Here is a 22,790-nt window from a genome sequence, read left to right on the forward strand (position 1 = left end):
CAAATACACGGACCCCTTCCGGTCTGCACACCTTCTCGAACGTTCTCGAAGCTTCGATCCACAGGTCCTCCACCCCCACAGGCACGGACGAAAGAAGGTATACCTACTCCCCCTTGAATGCAATGGACTCACCAACCTCCCTTCTATCCCTCGCAACAAAAGGCCAGTTCAGAGGACCATGATCCCTCCGGAGCATCTCATTTCCACAGCTAAACTTAACCGTTACTTACAAACGAATAAGACTTTCCGTGAAGGATGCGTACGGTTACACAACTCACCAAAATTTATTTGAAGACCAAATCTATTCTCCGGTCCTTAGCAGCAAAATTATTGATGACGTGGTCGTAGAAACCTTCATTGTTGCGAATGTTTTCCAATAATTTCTTCTCAATGGAAACAGAGACAACCTGGACATTCTACCTTCACCTTGAGAGTTCCTCGTGTAAGTTTTAATTCTCTTCGGTGCAGAAAACGAACGTTCAAACGAAGCACTACTTGCAGGAATTGTCACGATCAGTTCACATAACTTTGTCAGCTGGTGTAGTGCACTGTCGATGTTTGTAGTTTTTAGATGTAGCGAAAACTGACTTGCATTCTGGATGTTTAAATCTTCATTAGAATGAAATACACTCAGTTCAATTCTTAAACGAGAAAAATTGAAGTGCTGGCCATACGCCATTTTCAGTGACAAAAAAGGAACTCCGGGAAATGTCTTTTCATACTCCTTACTGATTTATTAATTCAAGAAATTTTAGCTTTTCTAAGTTATGAAAACTTAATTCAATTTGAAGAAAGTAGTCTTCTGGTCAAATCTTACTTAATTCAATTTAATTCACAACATTATAAAAAATTTCATAATAAAATTTCTGAAACGCTTTTTACGTCTCCTACATTGTCAAGACGCAATCGTTTGCTCTGTGGTTCATCAGCTTCTTCATTTGAGGACGCTTCGGAGAATACGCTCTCGAAGCTTTCTCTTTTCTTGGCTATATCTTCTTTTCCTTCGGTCACTTTACGGATACGAAAAGATATGTCATTTGATTTTGTTTGTAGTATGTCGAAGAAAATGGTAGTTACTGAAAACAAATCTTTGAAAACAGAAAGCAGAAAATGAAATTTGAAATCTTGCAGCACAGAAAGAAATCCTCGAGCGGCAAAGTACGTTTCATTATCCCAGTTATCTGGATTTTCAATTATATATTGGAACATGGTGTTCAATTCAAATTTGTACTCGTATACTGTCTCTACTAGACTACTGTTATAGTTCCACCTGGTTGGTGCGACTTTCGGAAAGCTCTTTTTCACTTCTTGATCCAAACAGGTCGTCCTTTTAGAAGATGTAGAGAAAAAGGAAGAAAAGCTGTTCAGTGTTTTGAAAAACACATTGCACTCCTTAATATTGGAGACAGACTGTGAAAGTACAAGATTAAGCTTATGTGCCATACAATGTATGAACATGGCATTTGGAAACGTGTCTCTCACTTTAGTTTGTAGCCCATTAAGTTCACTTGACATGACCACCGCCCCATCATACCTTTGTGCCACTATTTTGCTGCCAATACTGAACTACACAGTCTATAACGCGTTCAGCTAACGCCGGTGCAGTTCGATCAGCACTCACATTCGAAAATCCTAAAAACCGTTCTTGTATTTCACCATCACTAGTTGCATATCTTAATACGATTGAGAGCTGTGATTGGCTTCGAATGTCGGTCGTCTCGTCAAGCATTGCAGCAACAAAAGGGGTCGAGCTTACTTCTCTTTTTATTTCTGTTAGAATTAGTCACTTATTGAGTCAATGAGGTCGTTTTTTATTCTGTTCGATAAACCTGTAAATACTGTACTGTTCTCAAGGTGAGCTTTGAGTTTATGATCATATTTCCTCAACAAGTGAACTATTTCCACATAATTACCTCGGTCGATAGAATCCACGCTTTCGTCATGACCACGTAGGCCAAGTTGCCACTTTCCTAAATGGCAGATGATATCAATCAAGCGTTTCATTATTTCTCTATTTTCTTTCACATTTTCATTGTGCTGTAGTATCGTTAGGCGCTTTTGATTGTCAAGTTGACAGTCAATTCGAGATTTCCCGAACATAACAAGTTGCAGTGTTGAAATAATGTGAGTCTGAGAGTTCTCATGTCGTTTCAGTGCTTTATGAAGGCTGTTGTTATCACCAAACCCACTCTTGTTCCATACATTTTTTTCATTGAGAAACAGTAGGCACGGCCAACAAAACAATTTTACTATATTACGGCAACCGGGTAGCTACTCTGTTTTAGAATACTGTTCCAATTAAATTTCCTCACACATAATTTGGTTTGTGCTTTAAGTTCTGGCAAATCGAATGACAGTTGTCCACTTTCTATAACAATTTTCTTTTCAGAAAACTCCCTGCTGTTAACCCCTCCCCTCTTTTTAAAAGGCTTTCGACTTCACAGTCTCAGTCGCTTTGTCTGCCAGCATTCATTTTAGCAGTTTCCTGTGCGTGTAGCCTAATCACGACCCTAACACGTGTACCACAATATTACACTTGCTTCCCTTAAACGCCGATAGCTTCTTTCTGATGCGTCAAAATACGATCACAAATACACTCTTATGCCATCCAAATATGCACTTACAAAATTTTTATAAATATTAATGTTACCTATAACACCTAATAAGACTGAAATCACACATAAACAGTTAATTTTCACATAGCCATCGAAAGAACACAGTTTACTTAGCCAGCAAACTGAAAAATGCTTCCCTAATAACTTCGGGTTAGACGAAATCGTACGAAGATTAACGAAAGGAAACTTGGTTCCTCCCCCAAAGCAGGGGAAGGGAGGAGGCATGTGGCCTTGAGAACGGGCTAAACTTTTCAGAACATGACAATATTCACATCCTTATTATTTATATATGACTTCTTTCCTTCTTATTTCTTAACTACGGACGCAATGCTTCCCTTGCTTCCATGCACGGCACGCCACTGCCTATAACACAATATACAATTAAATATTGCCTTTAATGTGTTACAGCGGGAGGCGATGAGGTGTTTACTCGTCGTCCTGGCGTGCGCGATGGCAGCAGCTCTTGAAGCCAAAGGCGAGAGAGGGACGCCAAAAGTACAAGTAACACGAACGGCACTCCATGTAGCTAGAAGCCTTGATCCCGATTCCACGGAGACTGTGAACGTGCGCACCCGCAATGGAGACATAGCCACTCTGATCGTCAGGAAACGAGGCGCCAAGTCAAACCATGCTCTGCCATCTCCAGTGTCCGTCAGGTCGTCGTCAATGAACGTTCTCGAAGAAGAAGAAAAGCGGGAAGGAAAATCAAAGAATGATGCCTCTTTGAGCGTCCCACTACCTGCTACGGTAAGGTCTTCTGGCTTCCTAATAGAATATGGAGATAAACCTGCTGAAGACGCAATTAGTATTGTTGCATCACCAAAGGGCTTAAGTTCACCATCTTCGCCACCCGAAGAAGTCAGTAAGGTTTACAATGGAGAAAATAACCGCGACGAAAAATCAATTAATGTCCCACCTCCAATTTATGTAAGATCGTCACCGATGAGCATTAAAGGAGAACAGCAGAGGACAGAGGACTTCTGGAAACGTGGGAGAAGTGTGATGCACATTGACTTTGATGGTATTCCGGTAATCCACGGAGTTCGTATGCCTGACGATGAATCTGATCGTCAAACGTGGAGAAATGCTAGAGTCATTAACGGCATTCTGGTCCCTTACGAAAATCCAGGAATTAATGTTCACTCAGGAGATAAAAAGAAAACTACCAGCGATTCTACAGTACATCATGAAGATCTATCAACAAATAAGAAAACTACGGAAGGCTTAAATCCATTTCAACCATCATCATACCTTGAACATATTATAAAGAAGAAGCATCAACACACCTCTCCACATGACATCTACACCCATGCACGAATACTGGAATATATCAATACCGTAAATCAACGTGAAACGGACAGGCGCAGCAGTGCTCTACCGAGAGCCCGCATGATTCAGTTTAGTGCTTCCAGAAGCTCTGACGGAAACGTAAATGGAAGACGCAGCGGCGACTCCGAGACGCAAGCGCGCGTGTTACATTTCCCTGGATCTTCGATATATCCCACGTCCCTTCTATATACACGGCCTAGCGTTAAGACATCTCGAGTGTCATTTGAAGAAGGAGTTCGTACACCAGTACTTCAGTACGCTCATCCAGAACTTGGCGTTCAGCCAGCTAAGGTAATGAGCAAGCAGGATGAAGCAGAAGAAGAAGAAGACGAGTCCATACGGAGTGACAAACGGGCTGACGAAGGCAAGACAAACACAGTGACGCTCGCCTACTTTGCTCATGACATGCACAGCGATCGAAGCCCATATGCATACGAACCGGGACTGGAAACAAATGAAGAACAAGCTAAGGTTGTCACTGTGGATTCCAATACACACACAAAGAGATCTAGCACTGATGACGGCGAGTTTTCCTCCCAGAGTAACTCTAAACAATGGCCAGAAACCTCTCTTGCATATCTACATAAACAAAAATTATCTGATGATTCATACGGCCTAGGAAATGACAAGTACATTAAACGTTTTCCTTACAATGGATACAACACTGCGTATTTTGACAAAAGTAAGGAAACTCAGAGCAGGTACAAAGGTCAGACTGCAGGATCCGGGTATTCGAAGTATCCATTTGCAGGTGGATATTATACCATTCACGCTCACACTATCCAAGAGAGACCATTCTGGGAGCGCGTAGGAGACACAATTAGGGAACATGTCCAAACCAGCATGGAAAAGGTCAGCGACATAACGCGTCCTGTTGTCGAACCACTTGTGGAAGCAACGCATAAAATATCGCACAATCTTGGTCTCGCAAGTGAAAGTAATCGAAACGTAATCCAAGACAAAGTTGGCAGTACTGTCGCTGCATATCCGGTGTTGCTTCCTGCTTTGGGGCTTGTCGCTGGCGGAGCAGCCTTGGGGCTTGGTGCAGTAGCGGTTGGGAGATACCTCGATGTTGATGTAATGAAACGCAGAGTTGGCCTCAGAGAGGATGAATCAGACGAACTGCAGGCGGAACACAAGAGAGCCCTGGAGAGTATCGTGAGAGATCTTAGCGAAAGAGAATCAACACGCCAAGGAGGGACTTGGGTTGTTGCCGAAGAATTTGACAATCCAAACGAGCAAAAGAAGGTCTTTGAAACTGCTGTTAGAGCTTTGAACGGCGGACAACAAAGTGGAAACAAGGATAATGCACGATGGAAACCCGTTGAAGACTCTGTTACAAATGTCAGAGGTAAGAAAATACAACGGACGTTTGCTGATGATTCTGTTAAACAAGATGACGTTGAAATAATAGAGAGTGCCATAGGAAGGCCAAATGATGTTACAGGAGAAAGGAACTGGATGCTAGTTAGAAGTGTGAATCCAAGAGAAAATGAAAGGATGAAAAAAGTAGTCGATCGCTTAGGACTTTGGGCTAGAGTTGACGACATTAGAAATCACGATGATCAAGAGAAGAAAGACATAGAATCGATTGTTGGAACATTAGCGGAACATGAAGGTATTGGGCATCAAGAAGGCAGTTGGATTGTGACGGAAGACGAGAACGAAGAGCGGAAAGGAAGATGGGCACTCGGCAAAGATGATATCCCATCCAAAGAAAAGCAGACTAAAGCGAAGAGGTCGCTAAATAACGAAGTGATTGTTTTTGTCGAAGAAGATCCCGATTTTAAGTCTCGCGAAAGGATTTCAATGAAAGAACCGGACATATCAAACACTCATTTAAGAACGCAGAGGGAATTAAATCAAGAAATGCGTGTACGAATGGGCCAGAAATTAGATGAACGAATTATTAATTTTGATATTGCTGAGAACAAAGAACATAGACTGGTCAAGAGGTCTGCAGAAAAGTCAGTAAGGAAGACCGATGTAACAATACAGCAACTACCTGTAAGTTCTAATCACGTCATTTCGAAGAGATCAACAGAAGATCGTCCTCAACAATCAGATAACAAAGGAGATGCTTTTTCTAGACTGGAGGACGGAGAACAACATTTGGAATCAGGTCAACAGGAAATACTGGCCAGCATGTCGAGGTTTGTTGACCACAAGGGCGACTGGAGCAACACTCCCTGTGCTAAGAAAATCTTCTGTGACGTCATGGTGAAACAGCCACCTGATGCTCTTATGCTCATGGAAAAGAAAATGACGACATTCCTATCACTGTAAGTAGTGTCTATCTATAATCTGGAATGGGCCGGCTCTGCTACATACTCTGTTCCATCTGTTAGTGACACACACTGTTCTGTTAGTAGGATTGGAAGGATAATGATACTCTGAGATGAACATTTGCGCTACCGCTGTGCATTAATGTATAAAGTAAGGTAAAGAGAAACTGTCCCTGTACTTAATTAAGCATGACGCCATAAAACATATGCGGGACTGAAGGTATATCTGCAACATTTTTGACCTGGACACTAAGTGCAAGTGAGTGATCAGCTTCACGCTCCGGTCGCTTTATCCTCAGGGAAAGAGCCCCGGTACCCATTGTATAGGAAGCTGAGTGGGGTTGGAGACGCTGTGGATAAAAGAATATTCTTCTGCCCCTGCCGGAAATCTAACCCCTGCCATCCAGCCCGTAACGAGTCGTTATACCGACTGAGCTATTCCAGCACATTTTACATAAGTATACTATATATAACATATATTCTTAATTTTAAAAGGTCTGATGAGAATAAGACCTGTAATGTACTTCAGTTTAGTTTCAGACTCATAAACTCCTTTAATTTAAATTTTAGACATGCATAACCCTGTAATATAAGTTTCCATTTTGTATGGTTACAAAACCTGGTCTGTCATCTTGAGAGGATCGCACTAATCGAGGGATCTTAAAAACAGACTATTGAAGAAAATCACCGACTTTGTAAAGAAACCTGTTTATAACGGGAGTCGGGATAACTCAGTCGGCATAGAGACGGGCTACGGGCTGAAAGACCGGGGTTAGATTCCCGGCAGGGGCAAGTGATTTCACTATTCTCCACATAGTCTAGTTTGGCTCCGGGGCCTACTCAGCATCGTCTGTGCTACTTCCCTGGGAGAAAAGCGGCCTGGAGGTTAAACTGACCACCTCGGTCTAGTGCCGATGCCAATAATGGTGGAGCTATAAATCCAGTACCACGTATGTCTTCATGGATGCCTGCTTAATAAACACGGGGACACTTTTATTTTTACCTTTCAACAGTTTATGACTTTCTACATAATAATAATAAAAAAAACTGAAGATCTGAGTGAGATAATGTTTTAGTGCGGTCAGCATTCTCTTGAGTCATATAGAGACAACTGCGCTTCGTGTCGCTGCTATCGCTGGTGGAGGACGGGCTCAAGCACAAGAATGCCACGGCTGTAAAGTCCCACATCTAGATCACACGGACTCGCAACTAAGAAGAAATTCTGCTTTCAATATGCACATAATGTTCGTTGCAAAATTCCGCATCTTCTCTTAAAGGTATAAACCACAATCTCATTCCGATGTTGCAACTTGTAATCTAACTATATCTTGAGAGGAAACGAGATACACCTGTGAGTGACTAGAATCCTCTTCGTGCTGGTATTTAGGTCAATCGTTTAACAACCTCATGAAGCGAAAGAAGAGAGTTACAAGGCGCCTTGTATATCGTCGTGAACTTTCTCTTCCTCCCTAGAGCAGTCACGGCCAAAACCCTCCGCGAGTGCCGTTTGTGGCACGATGGCAAACGGCAGTCGATACGTCACAAGAGAAATGTTTCCATACTAAGTAAGGGATTGGTTAAATCCTTACTTAACATATCAGTTACAGAAGTTATACGGCATCATCCTGTGAGGGTATAAAACTACGGCAAATTTGTAAGTTTGCGTTGAAACCTAAAGTCCTGTGTTACATTCCCTCTTGAGGAGTTCTGCAAGTACGGATTTCGCGATGGGGCAGTCCTTCGAGTAGGAAATGTGTAAAGAAGCCATAGTTTCGGAATTATTTCTAAATCGAACTAAAGTAAGGGCCCTCTAGTTTCACGTAGTAAAATAAAGTTGTCCCTGCGCTTAACAAATTAAGCACTGAACCATGAAGACTTATGGGGGAGTGGATGTATAGATCCATATTTTCTTGACCTCGACACTAGTTGGAGGAAAGACGTCAGCTTCACGCCCTGGTCGCTTTACCCCAGGTAAGGAGCCCCTGTACCCATTGTAGGAGGCTGGGTGGGTCCCAGAGCCGGCCTGGATGACATGGAGCAGTGAAAATTCATGCTCCCATCCGGATTCGTATTCCGACCCTTCGGTCGTCCAACCCGTAGGCGGTCTCTATACCGACTGAGCTATACCGGCGCTAGTTTTACGTAATATTTTTTTGGAATTAGTCAGGACGGACTGAAAAGAAGCACAGAAAATTTCAGTCTACCAAAACGAGATTTGAACTGGGTATATCGCGAAAAAAGTCAAAAGCTTATCCAATGAGTGAAGTTTGCATTCACTTCGTAACTGACGAACCAATTACAAAACTTCGTGGTAGAATATAGCTTCAAACCTTTATTGAGCTACTGAAGAAATTTTGTGCTTCGTGGAAACTTCACCAAAAATTAACTTGAGCTACCTGAACCCATTTCACACCTTTACCTTCTCTTTTCGTAATATGAATTTTAATTTCAATAGCCCTCCGATGTGATCACTTCTGCCTTTCAAGTAGTCCACCAAAAATATTTTAAGAATTTTTCATCATTCCAGTGTGTACTACATGACTCACTCACTTAACGTACGGGATGTAAACAACACTAAGTATGTTAGCTCATGAGTTAAAGCCGCGAAGCCCCTGATTATGTAATTTTTACGAATATCCTGTTTCTACCTCTGTCTCAAGTCCAAAAGTACGTATTTCTTCTCAAAGAGATTTGTTTCTGTATTCATTCAATCTATGTTGAATAATTCATATAAAAGTAAAGTTGTCCCTGGTAAAGGTAAAGTTGTCCCTGTGCTCAACGAATTAAGCACTACACCATGAAGGCGCATGGGGGAGTAGATGTATAGATCCCCATTTTCTTTACCTCATCACTAGCTGGAGGTGAGCGGTCAGCTTAAGGCCTCGGCAGCTTTGCCCCGGGGAAAAAACCCCCAGTACCCATTGGATAGGAGGTTGAGTGGACCTAAGAGCCGGTCTGGACGATTTGGAGGAGAGAAAATTCTTGAACCTACGGGACTCGAACTCCGACCCTTCAGTCGTCCAGCCCGTAACTAGTCTCTATACTGACTGCGATAACATCGTCAAAAATATAATTCAAATTGATGGATACTAAAATGAGTCCGGGAAACAATTTAGAAAGGCCTCTGTTTCCGTTAGAATCGTATCTTCAGCCGCTGGGCCACTTGGTATAAGGATCCCAGCATCCAGCTGTACATAACTCAGACTGAGGAGACGGTGAGAATTGCCTCCATGGCTCAACAACTCGCTGTCAGCCCAGAATCTCTCTGTATGTATAATTATACTGAGACCACGCGGAGTAATGAATAACCCGTGCTTTCTATTCAAGGTCCGGAGGAAGGCTTTCTAGACTGAGGGGTCATCCTTCAGACACCTGGTTAGATGCAAAATAGGCCACAGGCACTCCCAGTCACACTGTTTTGGATTTGTCCTTCAGAATTAATGACAATTTATAAAAATATACTGTGAATCTGAGGGAGATTCCTTGAAATGTAAATGGTTTATTTAATGATAATTTCAGTTTCTAAGTTAAACGTATTCAGTGTCGAATGACAAAATGTTTGGCGCTTAATAAATAGGAAGGAACGCTAAATAAAGTGATAGTGTCTTAATTTGAGATTTGATGTAAGGGTGAGGGACCCATTTCCAATCCAGCCAATTGACAATGAGGGACTTTCTTGGAGAGTTGTCGCGTCGCTGGTGCTAGACATCTCGGGAGCTTCCTGTTTCAACTTTGGAAGTCAAGGGACGTGTTTAGTTACTCTGGAAAATTTTTTATAAGAGATTAATACCCGTAGAGTGGCTGATTTGACACGAAATGGCAATTGATCAGCGTCACAGTGTTAACCCTCATTTCTTCCGCGACTTAAGTAATTCAGTGTTGAAAAGAGTATAAACTGGTGATTTTAATAAATGCACTTTGCCATCAGAAAAAAATTATTGTGGCTTTTTGTATGGTGCACTACAGGCTTGTTTCTCCGTTAATGCAACCTATGAGACAATTTACCAGCTGAGTTACCTAACCTAACCAATCCTATAATCACGACAATCTACCCTGAAATACTAGCCCACACCTCAGTTAATGCACGCTCAAGTCTGAAGTGAGGTTGACTTGGTTGGTTAGAGTCCCACGTTTGTCTCCATCTAAACTGTGGGGTCCCCATGCTCCTTCGTCCTTCGTATATTAAAATCTCCCACGGAATTCGTCTGCTTCCATTGTAAACTAGATTTTAAAAGTTTATTATTTAGATTAAAAATTTAAAGTAAAAGTAAAGGTTACCTTGTAATAGGCCGTGGAGGCCCATAGGGTTGTGAGAAGTTGAGGATCTCACATTTTCTAGACAATCGGCTCACAGATGGCGGTGGGGTTGTCAGCCTTACGCGGCGGCCGCACTTTACCCCCAGGAATATTCCTGCTGATCATTCCTGTTAGAGGCTGAGTCGAACCCAGGGCCATAGTGCGGCTGGAAGAATTAGGTCAATTGAAAAGATCCAATGACCTAATCGGGATTCGATCCTGCGCCCTTCCGGTTTGTAGCATAGCGCCTCAACCAACTACGCTACCGACTACCACCAGATCCAAATGTTCAATTCTTATTTAGTTTTAGTATATTTTATTTGGCTCCTACTTGTGTAGCCTGCTACACTCCTCAAAATGTCATCTCTGCAGCTTCAGTCTTTACTTCCTAACTTTTGTTATAGTTAAACAGAGCAGGAAACAAATTATTTATGTGTAATAAATATCTAAATGTGTAAATAGATAAGTAAATCCTCGGAGTTCATTCTCCACGACACAAGAAGACTAACATTTCCCTCCAGAATTGAAAGTTAACCTCTTCATAACAATATAACGGAGAAGAATGAAGATGGTAGAATACATGTTTCCTCAGATAGGAGCGGTCGCAGGATGCAGAATGATGGACCATAATTCTGATGAGGATATGAGAGCAGTGGGAATGACAGATAGTATGATAATGCCAGAATCGAAAAAAAGTGTTTAGAACGCTGGAACAAACGGCTTGAAAACGAATTCGAAAGTTGCTCTGTCAATATGGTTGAAGACGAAAAGGACACCTCGCAAAACGACGGCTGAAAAGGTCTTGAACTGTCCAACCGGAACAGACCCAGAAACTGATGGTGACCATAGCTGACATGCTCATACTTGTCTTTCCTCAGACGCACGTTGACAGATACATGTATCATGCTGCAGTTTCATGACGTGTGACTATTTTCAGCGAAGCTAGCTGACACGTCGTTCACGCAGACAATACGAGACGCTCTGAGATTTTGGCCACCCCTGGCATCTCCGAAGAGGAGAACGCAGCAGGCGGGTGCCATGCTCTCCCGGCCATGAACTCCTAACTGCAGAGAGGCGTTGATGACAACTTTCCCCAGTCCCGTGGCCCACAAATCTGGAACTTGAATGTAGAACAAAAGTGATATATAGTGCACTCGCTCAACGAAACAACGACTATCCACAAGCTGATTGTGTATATCAGGACAAGTAAGCAATCACACAGAGACGCAACTTCGGTTCGTAACAATTGTTCAACTGAGCATTCCACATAGTGTCAACTTTTGCATATAGGGAGTGCGGCGTGGTCAGTGCAACGAATCCCCACGGCCGTTAATCTCGGTTTTCTAGACCGAAGCCTCTATTTCCTTGAAGTAGCTCCTCATTTATCCTCACGACGCTGAGTGGACCCCTTCCAGACCCATCACTTCTCAGAAAATCTGGTAGCGCCAGGAATCGAACCCAGATATCTGGATATGTACCCAGGAACTCTGACCACTAGACCACAGAGGCGGTCATAAAAATGTCCCTATGCTTAATTAACACGCCATAAATACGTATGGGGCAGTGGAGATATAACTCTACAATACTTGACCTCGCACTAGAAGGGGGTGATCCGGCTACTTTACTTCCTTGGGAAGGAGGCTGGGTGGGCTCCAGGACCGGTGTAATCGCTGTGGGTTACAGAAATATTTCCCGGCCGAGAATCGAAGTCCGACCAACCAACCGTTGACAGGTCGCTTTACAGTCTGAACTATAATGAACCATTATAACATCTGGAATGAACTGGTCCTGGGCCGTTGGCACTTCAGTTATGATATCGGTCCGTAAGGAACATAGAGATTTTTACAAACAAATTGTAAAATCGTAATGTATAATTCTATTACACATATTATAAGGGGACGCGATAGCGTATTTGGTTGAGACATTATGTTACAAGCCAGAAGGTCGAGGGTTCGATTCCCGATGAGGTCATTGGTGTTTTCAGTTGACCTAATTCTTCCAGCCGCACCATGGCACTAGGGTGGACTTAGCCTCTAACAGAAATAAGAACCAGGAATCTTCCTGGGACTAAAGGGCGGCCGGAGCATAAGGCTGACAGCCTCACCACCATCTGTGAGCCGATTGTCTAGATAATGTGGGGGCCTCGACGGCCTGTCACAGGGAGAGCTTTACGTTTTCTTTTTTACAGATGCTATAATGTTTGAAGGAAAAAAAACTTATGATATAGAGGACTGAATATCGAAGAGTCCTTTTTGAGAAGCTGATGGTTATTCAGCTAGTCAGAATATTCCTTACCTTTTATAGGACCCGAATGCATGTTACTGTGTTCACAAAAAAACGCCGTTGGTCCTTGTGCAGGGCCAATACAATAAAGTCAACAGTTTTACGCCCTAATTGTTTAGGATAACTTTTGATATTAACATCCATTTCACACCTCTTCCCTTCTGAGCAGGCTCCCTTGGTACGCTATATAGGTCTCTCTTAAGCTATACACTGTTATCTTTGGAATTTCTGAACCCAACTGGGTCCACTCGGCACGGAGGCCACTGATTGGCCTATTGTACCTACCCCGGGTGACTGAGATGATGGAGAATTTGGTGGAATGAGGATTGGCAGGGGAAACCGAAGTACTTGGAGAAAACCCGCCCCAGCCCCACTTTGTCCACCACAAATCCCACTTGACGAGACCCGGGATCGAACCCGGACCGCCGCGATGGTAAGCCAGCGACTAACCGCTTGAGCTATGGTCCGGCCAATTTCTGAACATGTTACAGCAGGACTACTTAGTAAGTCAAATTACGCCACTATCACGAAAGGAACACACTATTAAAGAAAACACGCAATATTACTTTTTTTTTTCCTGCCGTATAGTCTCTTTCTTTTATTTATTGCATTCTTTTTCCACGCCGTTTTTCTCTAGAATTGCGGCATGCAGCTGTTTATAGAGCACTTGGAACAAAAGTGGCTGACAGGCCATTTCAGTGCTGAACGTCAATTTAGAAAGTCAGGAATTCTCTCTCAGCCCCAAGACGAACGACTACAATAAATCCGCATGTCATATTCTAAAATAACAAATATTAATAGCATTAACGCAAGATAAAATGTCATATTTCCATTTTACTTTCTATTCCCTAATGGTAACATTAGCCTAATGAGAACATCATACTGTGCTCATTTCTCTGCTCTTGGCTCTGTGTCTGGAGTCACCCTTTCAGTACTTGAATCAACTGAACGATTTTAATGATACTGAAGCGTGTATACGCGTTACTGGGCAACGACCTCGAAGCAATCAACGAGACAACATCCGCTGTTAGGCAACTGATTCTTAAAATGCAAGCCGTTACTGAATAACGCCTTCGCAAACAAACATGCTCCGAAGGAAAAGATTCGATTACAACGCTGAAAGCTGTTTTCTGCACGGTCTGTGCTGAAATGTTATAAGGAGGACAGTTACAGCAAGAGAGAGCTGTAGGGAAGGTTATGAAGAGAAACCTTAGTCGATGCAGTTGAAGAATATTCACTGTTAAAAGCCATTACCAGGGAACGACTAGTGAAGACAGCAGACTGAAAAGACTTATCGTGTGCTGTAGTGATTTGTAAAGTCCGAGGCCTCATATTTTCCGGGTTGTCGCTATCTTATTGGTAGGCAATTCGTAGTACACCTTTGGCAAGATATTGGCCCACTGCGAGGCTTAAACTTACACAGGACAATACCAAAACAGGTACACATTCATACTCTCATAGGAATTCGAACTCACGATCTCCGTGTTGTAGCCGTGAGTGACTGTGCCAGCCTGAGTCCGTGCGACCTTGTATAATGGGCGGGATATACATTTTGATTATGTACAGAGTGCCCTAGGCGTCAGTGAATTTAAAACATTCGCTTGAAATTAATGGGAATGCTTAGACTTAAACCTGATAGTCAATTAGTAATGCGGTATCAAAGCGCTGTACATTAGATATGGGGGATCTGATTTCGAACAATGTTTGTATGTTCAGTAAGTAATAAGGAAATTTTTAACGTATTTTACTGTACATTTTAATAACCAATTTATTGACTTTGGGACACTCTATATAGACGATATTAACAACCCAAGATTTGAAACACCAGAAGTCTGCAATGCCGATCGCAGTGGTTGCGCGGTCAAAGACATTAACTCTCTTCGCTCTCGAACAATGGGATCGTGGGTTCGAATCTTACTCGAGGCATAGATGTATGTGTAGGGGCTAATGACGTTAAGTAAAAACGAATGGAACGAATCATTGCTCATATTCGAGGAAGTTCTGAAGTAATTTGTATAGTTAGCGGCCTCCGTAGTCTAGAGGTAACGTTCCCACCTCATGACTCGTGGTACGCAGGTTCAAACCCGGCGGAGGTCGTGGAATTTTTAAGGGCGGAAAAATTCAGGGAACAAGTCCTCCAGGAGGGACTTTAAGCCGTGTGTCCCGTGTCGTAGCTTTACGGCACGTAAAAGAACCTCGTATCTCCAAAGGTGGTCACTGAGCCAAATTCAAGGACGTTTCCCGCCCAACAGTAGTCTCTAACGCCTCTGATAGATAGGGGAAGCATTATAGATACCACCAAGCCAGTAGAGGCCGAACTCGCTGGCTCGGTCGGGACTGATGGTACGCACCAATATCGGTAGGGTATAGAGACTGGTAGAATATCATAGAGGGAAGCACAATAGATCAAACTGGTCGTGGTGCATGGGGAAACCCACCCTCTCCAATAACTAACTAACTAATTTGTGTAGTTTAATTACTTCCATATGTACTACAGGCCTAGCTGCAATTCACAATTCTGAAGATGTTTCACATCACGTGAGTAACACATGCACATTTAATTCATATTCTCTGTCTCTGTGCCAGAGATAACACAGACCTATTACAAACGCTGAAGTTTACAATATTATATTTAAGCATCCTGTTGCACTCTATACGATAAATGATATGAACTCCGTCCCAAATGCAAACAATATATTATATGTCCTTGATATTGCTCTCCTATACACTACATGTTTCGGCCTCAAACGGCCATGATCAGGTGTATAAACTCACGTTGCTGTTACATTGCACTTATTTAAAAATTTAACATTTGAAAACACATTGTTCCTTTCGTTGTTATTATCAACATCTACTTCGTTGATATCTGTCTGGTTTTTAGATTAATTTTGTTACACACGTTAGCACTTATAAAATCTTTAGTTCTAATTTTAAAATCCTTTAAAATTTTTCTCTAAATTTGAAATTAAAATTTTAAAATTGTCAGGGTTACTCGCCCTATGTCTATAGTGCTGCAGCGGCTAGTTCTTGTTTCCAGCACTGTACAGGAGTTATTTTGTGTAGTCTCCCTGTGTGCGCGCCGCACTACGTGTAAAGTAACTGTAAAGAATAGCAGCGGCACACACTCACCAGTCATCCTAGCATCAGTGCAGATGCTGAAAGGGTCTTAAAATAACCCCAAGAAATTATCTTCCTTCTGCTGCAATATAAATTGAACAAACATCAACAAAAACACTGCTCGTACAAGAACATTCAGGTATTCTGTACCTTAAATTCGTTATTGTTGCAGAATTCAACCCAATGAAGAGGTGTTATACCACCTGAGTGACGTCATGGACGCTGTTAAGAGACACGACTGCTCTGAGTTCACCTGCGCCGGCGCTGTAGACTCGCCCCTTCCAGTTCCGAGATAGAACAGTGAAAACAAGAAGCTCTGCTCGACGGGCAGCGGGGAATAACCGCCGCTCTTCAACTCAGGACAGTTACCGATTCCTCACATCTGTCTCAGATGGTGGGAAAGGAGTAAATAAGGGGTTACTTGAAACATGTAAAATATGCCATATAAAAATTTCGTGTTATTGTCATTGCTCAGAAACTCAAATAAGTGTGGAGCTCGAAACCAGAGGAGAAATTAAAGAAGACGTCCTGCATAAGTTCTTATTACATCTGCAAAAGATGCTTCAATCCAAATAACACTTGCGTAGAAACAGCGAGACAAGTAACGTCTTTACATGGCTTTCCTGAAGTACTGGGCTGGGTCCGAAATATGCTTGCAGTGTTGAAATCTGGAAAAATTCAACAGAGTACAAGGAAATTGCAACCGAAATACGTAAATTAGGTAATGCAAGAAAAGTAATTGGTGATTTGTTAAAGGAATAACTATATAAAATTATTAAAGCAAAGTTCATATCCGTTGTTAGAATTAATATCTGGGTAATTCTTTAATGAACTCTTCAAAACTTAATTTTCGTTACGTCGAAAGAAGATATAACAGAACAACTGATGTCACAAAGAGTACTATATTCAAAAAAAAAAAAGAGAGAGAGAGAATTTTTAAACATAAGAAGGTAAATTGCGTAAGTCTGTAATTCAATTTAAAGAGCCGAGCAAACAGCTTTTGAAATTATACGTACGATAGCTTAAGAATATTTTCTTTTTATGATATTGGCTTATATTTTTCTTCAGTTTATAAGTTTCTCAGTTTAGAAATATGCTTAGAATTAGTGGTCACACAAATATTCTTCCTGTCCTCCGAATCTGTTTCTCTAAATGTTCCAACCGATTTTGTGTTGAAAAGTATATTAGAAACATCATACTGGCTTGTGGAACAAATCGCGGAATTTAATTTTTGCCATGATAACAATACAGATCTATTAGGTAAATAGACGATTTAATTATTCAATAGAAATTCATAACTTAAACTGAGTACATGGGGGGTATGGTCCAGATAGAGAAAAATGCAGCCGGTTAATTGATACGTCCTCTTTGATGCTCTGTTAAATGTACGTGACGGATCCATGCAACAAATTGAATGGAGAGGCCAAGCGCAGAGGCATATCCCACAAGTGCATAACATATCCTTAAAACAACTGTTTCATCAAATTCAGCCTTACAAGAATGATGTTGATAATCATTTTAAAGAAGTTTATAGATGTGGATATGCTGTCCGTACAGTTCTACGTAAGTATCTACACCGGTTAAATTAAATTAAATTTTGAAAACGAACATCAGAGGAGCGGGATAGCTAAGTCAGTATAAGGGGGGCTAAGGCTGGACGGTCTGGGTTCCATTCGCGGTAAGGGCAAAAGACTTTTCCGTCCTTCACAGTGTTCAGACTGGCTCTGGGGCCCACCCAGCCTCCTATCCAATGGGTACCGTGGGCTATTTCCTCAGGGGTAAAGCGGCCGGGTAGTGAAGCTTACTACTCACCCCCAGTGCCAAGGTGAAGAATAGTGGAGCTATACCTCCACTCCCGCGTTTGTCTTCATGGCATAGCGCTCAATTAATTGAGCAGAAGGGGAATTTTACCTTTACACACTTCAATGAATATTCATTTGCATCTCGCTGCAAAGATCCATCACATATTCCACATTAACACACATTTAATATGAAGATGGGTGAAAATAATTTTCAGTTTACAACATGAGTAAACGTTTGGGAATACACCAAATAATTCTATACTCGAAAAGTTTCAGCAGTTACATACACACGAGTATTGGAAAAACGGCCAGGCATGCATTTTTCCTGTGTCCCCAGCGTGAACATCCATTAGACTAAAAGTATGGCGGAAAGTAGCTCCAGAAGTGGCCGCAGTACAAGGGACTTAGTCCCACCCCACTAGCAATAAGAAAATGGTGAAAGTACGAGGTTGTTAGGAGCTTAGAAATCTAACTATACTTTATTTCCATACCACGAGGAACTTACACTAGTTCCATTAAATTTCGTGGTCATGATAACAGCAATGGAAGAGGACAGTGTTATATAAACAGAGATAATATCATTCTGCATTGAATAAATGCACGCAGTTACAGCTAATTCAAATGCTACTGCTTCTGTTTTTAGTAAGATTCAGGTAACATTCCGAAATATGATGCACAGTTCTTGTTATGTTTAACTGGTATGAAAAGTGACTGTACATGTGATATTCTTTTTTAATCCAATTAAATGTTTTACAAATTTGTGTATTATTATTATTAACCTAATACTGTACCTGATTTAATATCCTTACTCGTATCAGCGTCAACAGGACACTTCTTTTTTTGGTGGCTACCAGGAAACAGTTCGAAGGGTCGGAACAGAATGGTGGCCACGAACAGTACAACTGCAGGAACGAAAGAACTGCATGAGAGGCATTCCATGCAGATATGAAAGGAAGTGCACTGTAACTGCGGATGTCCCTGATTCCACAGCAGACTCGCAAAATCCTCAGCTGGAAGCAGTTCGATTCAGTAAAACGAAATTATAATTCCACTCTCAAACGATTAGATTTGTTTGAAAAATGCTATCTTCTGCGGTATAACGCCGTGTCTATCTATTCGTGTTGCACCCACTCCACTTAGAGCATAGGGCATACGTGCAACGCTCTTCATTTCACTTCAGTTTCTTAACCCTGGACAGTTGATAGGACACCCTGGACGGGAGATCAGCCAAACGCGAGGCCTCTACCTACACACAGAACATCACAAACAGAATAAAGACAAACATCCATGTCTTGAGTAAGATTCGAACCCACGATCCCAGCGTTTGAGAGGCGAAGATATTTCATACCTTAGACTGCGCGGCCACTGTGATCGGCTTAGCTCCGTGTAGTCCGTTGAAATCCAATCGAAGTTGCGGAGGAATATTTCACCTCCTTCTTCAGGGTCGAAGAATGAGGCGAGCAAGAAATGAGTGTGAAAGCGGATCTTTTTTTCTACGTACTTTCAGGCTGGTGGGTCTCAACAGCAACGCTGCAGCATTAGCTCTGTCGTGCAGAAGTCACTTCATGGATGAACTGCGAAAATCGTCTTTTCATTCGTCGGCAGCGGGCGAAAGATAGATATTTTGGTACGTAGGATAATGATGTTATGAACACGAAATATTTTTTAGAATCCGAATTACTTTACAAGACTGAATTGGCAGAAATTTCAAGTTCGCTCTCGAAAGCGTCTCCACTGTGATAGCCATATCGGAATTCTCTGTTGACAGTGACCTTAACTGATAATATACGGCAATAATTATGTCAGATGAAATTTTGTTTTAATTGAAAATGAAGCAGCGGCAGTACAGAAAGGAAACGAAACATTTCTCGGAACTGCCAGCACCTGCTCACGCTGGTTCCTCGCTCATAGATTTCTTCTTTTTTCCTATATTCTGAAGATGGACGGAATACGGTCCTCCTAAACGTCGGTTAACACAATATCTACATGGCGCCACATCTCAGATGACTGCTTTCTACAATTCATATTGTTGCCGAAGTATGTAAGACTTAAAAATCTAGAGACCCTCGTTAGCTTCGATGTTGCCATTAACGTACCAGTCAACGAATCCCTACAGGTCATCAGAAATAAGCTTCATACCGGTGTCACATTGGAGGAACAGGTCGAAGCCAACATGCAACTGCTAGAATTTTATGTCAGAACCTCATATTTTCAGATGGATGAGAAGTTCTTCCAACAGAAAAAGACATCTTCATTGGTTGCATCCTGTTGTGTTCCATATATATTGTAACCGTACGCATCCTTCACGGAGGTATCTTGGTCCTCTGAACTGGCCTTTTGTTGCGAGGGACAGAAGGGAGGTTGGTGAGTCCATTGCATTCAGGGGAGGAGTAGGTATACCTTCTTTCTTCCGTGCCTGTGGTGGTGGAAGATCTGTGGATCGAAGCTTCGAGAAGGTGTGCAGACCGGAAGGGGTCCGTGCGTTTGGTCATGAAAACCTCCCATTGGAAAGTTCGAGATGGGTAAGAACGTGATTTCTGGATTCTGGAAGCAGCAGCGAGGGTAAAGGGAGTTAGTGAGTAGAAGCCAGGGAGTGAGGGTGTTCAGGTGGAACCTGTGCTAGGGGGTAAACCGATCGAGCCCGCATCCAAAAAACGACGTAAGCGAGCCAACACCCGTGTACCCCTGGGATATAAGACTCATTCCGCTGAATTTAGTCGAGGCATACACCGCGTGGAATTAAAGCGTGTGGGGCGGGTGTAGCGATGGCGACCAACCTGTGGGGCTCGAATTGTAGCGGCCGCATATAAACAAAGGACTCTTAACCACGTGCGGCTCGATAAGGATCGATATATATATATATATATATAGATGTGTGTGTGTGAATTATGTTAACCGTTAACCCAACAAATATGCTCACTTTTTAATATTTTACAATTCGACCTTTATTCCTGCTACATGTTTCAGTACAATATGTGGTACCATAATCCCGTATAAAAAACCGAAAATAACGGCCGTGGGGATTCCTTGCGCTGACCACACGACACCCTCTAACCGCTAAAGTTGTCACTAACTTCGTTGAGAAGCTGCGGTCGCTCGGTTAGTATAGTTCGCGACTAAAGCAATTGAGTTTTTATATGGTACCATAAAGCTGCACAACGAAGATAAACCAATTCGACGAATTGTCAACTGGAAATATAGCCCATGTTATAAATTGGCAAAATACCTAACCACACAAATATCACATAAATTAAAACTACCATATGTTTATAACGTTAAAGATTCCATCAAGTTTTTCATAGTCTCGAGAAGTTACAAATAAACAAAAACACCAAACTGTGTTCTCTTGACATTAAAAACATTTATATATAAATACACCAGTTGGTGAAATAAAAAATATAATATATTAAAACGTCAAAAATGATAATGAAATATCTACAAGTGAAAACCAAGATTTAGAATACGTTAGAGTACTTTTAATACCATTGTCGAACATAACTACATGCAATTTAACGACCAGTTATAAAGTCAGAACGAAGGCCTTCCAATGGTAGCACCAACATTAGCTATCTTAGCTCAAAATTTTTACAATATTTGAAGTAAATAAAAATCGTCAGAATTTTAGATAAAACATGAAATAATGGATTATTACAGGTATGTCAACGATGTATTGATCATATACAATAAAAACACAAGAAATATAGAAAACACCTTAATTGAATTAAATAAAATACTATAGCCGTACCACTGACACCGCCGTCTTTATTTGTAATCAATATTTCTTTTTAGAGTAATTGTACACAAGAGGTAACAAGGAACACTCAAGGGTGACTTAGCCCGATTCTTGGTTTCAAGAAAAGGGCCTGCTTCTCTGCTACAAAGACCAGACAGGAAGCACCCCGCAGAGTTTTCCTGGAAATTCAGTTAGAAAGTTGACCGGCGGGATCCTTTGGTAAAGTTACACTTGACAAGTTTTGAACCCCATAAGTCAAAAGTGGGAAGGTCAGCAACCCACGCTACTGGTGTAATTTTTCAGGCAGCTGTCTAAAACAACGTTACGACTTTAAGGTCCAAAGTCCCAAATTAAAGTTATGTGATTGGAGCAGTGAGAATTATGGTTAACTCCCTAAATTCGAATTGTTCCAATCAGCAGAAATTAGGGTAGTAACTTGGAGGCGGAGCTGAAGCCGCGAAGATTTCTTGCTTCGAAGCAGGGGCAGTCTGCGAGAGGAGTCTCTGAACAGCCCTCCAAGTGTACAGCCGAAATTATGTTTAAGTGTTTGCCGGAACAATCTCTGGATAACTCTTCTAAATTTAACGTGAAATTTTCTTTGTGCTAAAAGTATAAGTGAAAGTGCAATTCTAGGGGTTGTGCTAAAACAAACAGCCGCTAACTAACTGGCCAGGGATTCGGTCGCCAACGTTGGAGAGATTTCCATGTGTTTTAAGGAAGTGCAACAAGTGCTGTTAAATGTACGTGTGTAGCAAGATTGGCTAATTAAACAGTTTGTGTTAGTGCCTACTAAAACACTCTTCTCTTTCCCGCTGACGCGAGTCCCTTATTCACCCTGAGACCGAATCTCATCGCTCCAGTGAGAACGCGGTACCTAGCACCTGTAGTTTCCAGTTCATCCCCCCTTTTCCCCGAAATGTAAGCCGTTACAGTAAGCTTACTGGCGCCCAGCACTCTGATAACCCATACCCCGCAAACTATTATCCACCAGAACAACAAAAAGGGAAACACAACTGGATAGGAAGGACGCAGCAGCAACCTGCCAACTCGAAGTAACCACAGGTGAGTGGGAACGGCTAGAGGAGCAGATGCAACCAGCAACCAAAGGGCTCTTCAGAGGACTGCCGGAGAAGGGCGGTAAGAAGGAGTGACGCCCAACAAAAGGGCCTTAAAGAACTAGACGGTTAGAATACACCCAAATATAAAATTCACTCTGAAAATGAAACAGCTAATACTGTGATGTGCTGCGCTATGGATGACGCCCCTCCCGCCCCGCAGCCGTGACATGCCGAGCGGAGCCGAAGTGAGTCGTGTCCCAGCACGCTGGTCG

General features: G+C 42.1%; 1 protein-coding gene and 1 long non-coding RNA gene across 3 annotated transcripts in view; one reads left to right on the forward strand and one right to left on the reverse strand.

Annotated features, from left to right (window-relative positions):
• The window catches only part of LOC111867802, a 72,522-nt gene extending 56,283 nt beyond the window's left edge, over window positions 1-16,239 (forward strand). For both annotated transcript variants that reach the window (XM_023857972.2, XM_033752810.1), the window contains exons 2-3: window positions 3,024-6,226; window positions 16,098-16,239. In XM_023857972.2, coding sequence (XP_023713740.1) covers window positions 3,024-6,226; window positions 16,098-16,221 — 3,327 coding nt within the window. In that variant the 3' untranslated portion in view covers window positions 16,222-16,239. The remainder of the gene's footprint in view (window positions 1-3,023; window positions 6,227-16,097) is intronic.
• Window positions 16,240-16,511: 272 nt separating this feature from the next.
• The window catches only part of LOC111867805, a 29,611-nt gene continuing 23,332 nt past the window's right edge, over window positions 16,512-22,790 (reverse strand). The window contains exons 2-3 of the long non-coding RNA XR_002843392.1: window positions 18,519-18,629; window positions 16,512-16,593 (exon numbers count right to left, since the gene is read on the reverse strand). This is a non-coding gene — a long non-coding RNA (uncharacterized LOC111867805). The remainder of the gene's footprint in view (window positions 16,594-18,518; window positions 18,630-22,790) is intronic.

This window comes from Cryptotermes secundus, unplaced genomic scaffold (genome assembly GCF_002891405.2).
Source record: "Cryptotermes secundus unplaced genomic scaffold, Csec_1.0 scaffold536, whole genome shotgun sequence".
Lineage (NCBI taxonomy): Eukaryota > Metazoa > Arthropoda > Insecta > Blattodea > Kalotermitidae > Cryptotermes > Cryptotermes secundus.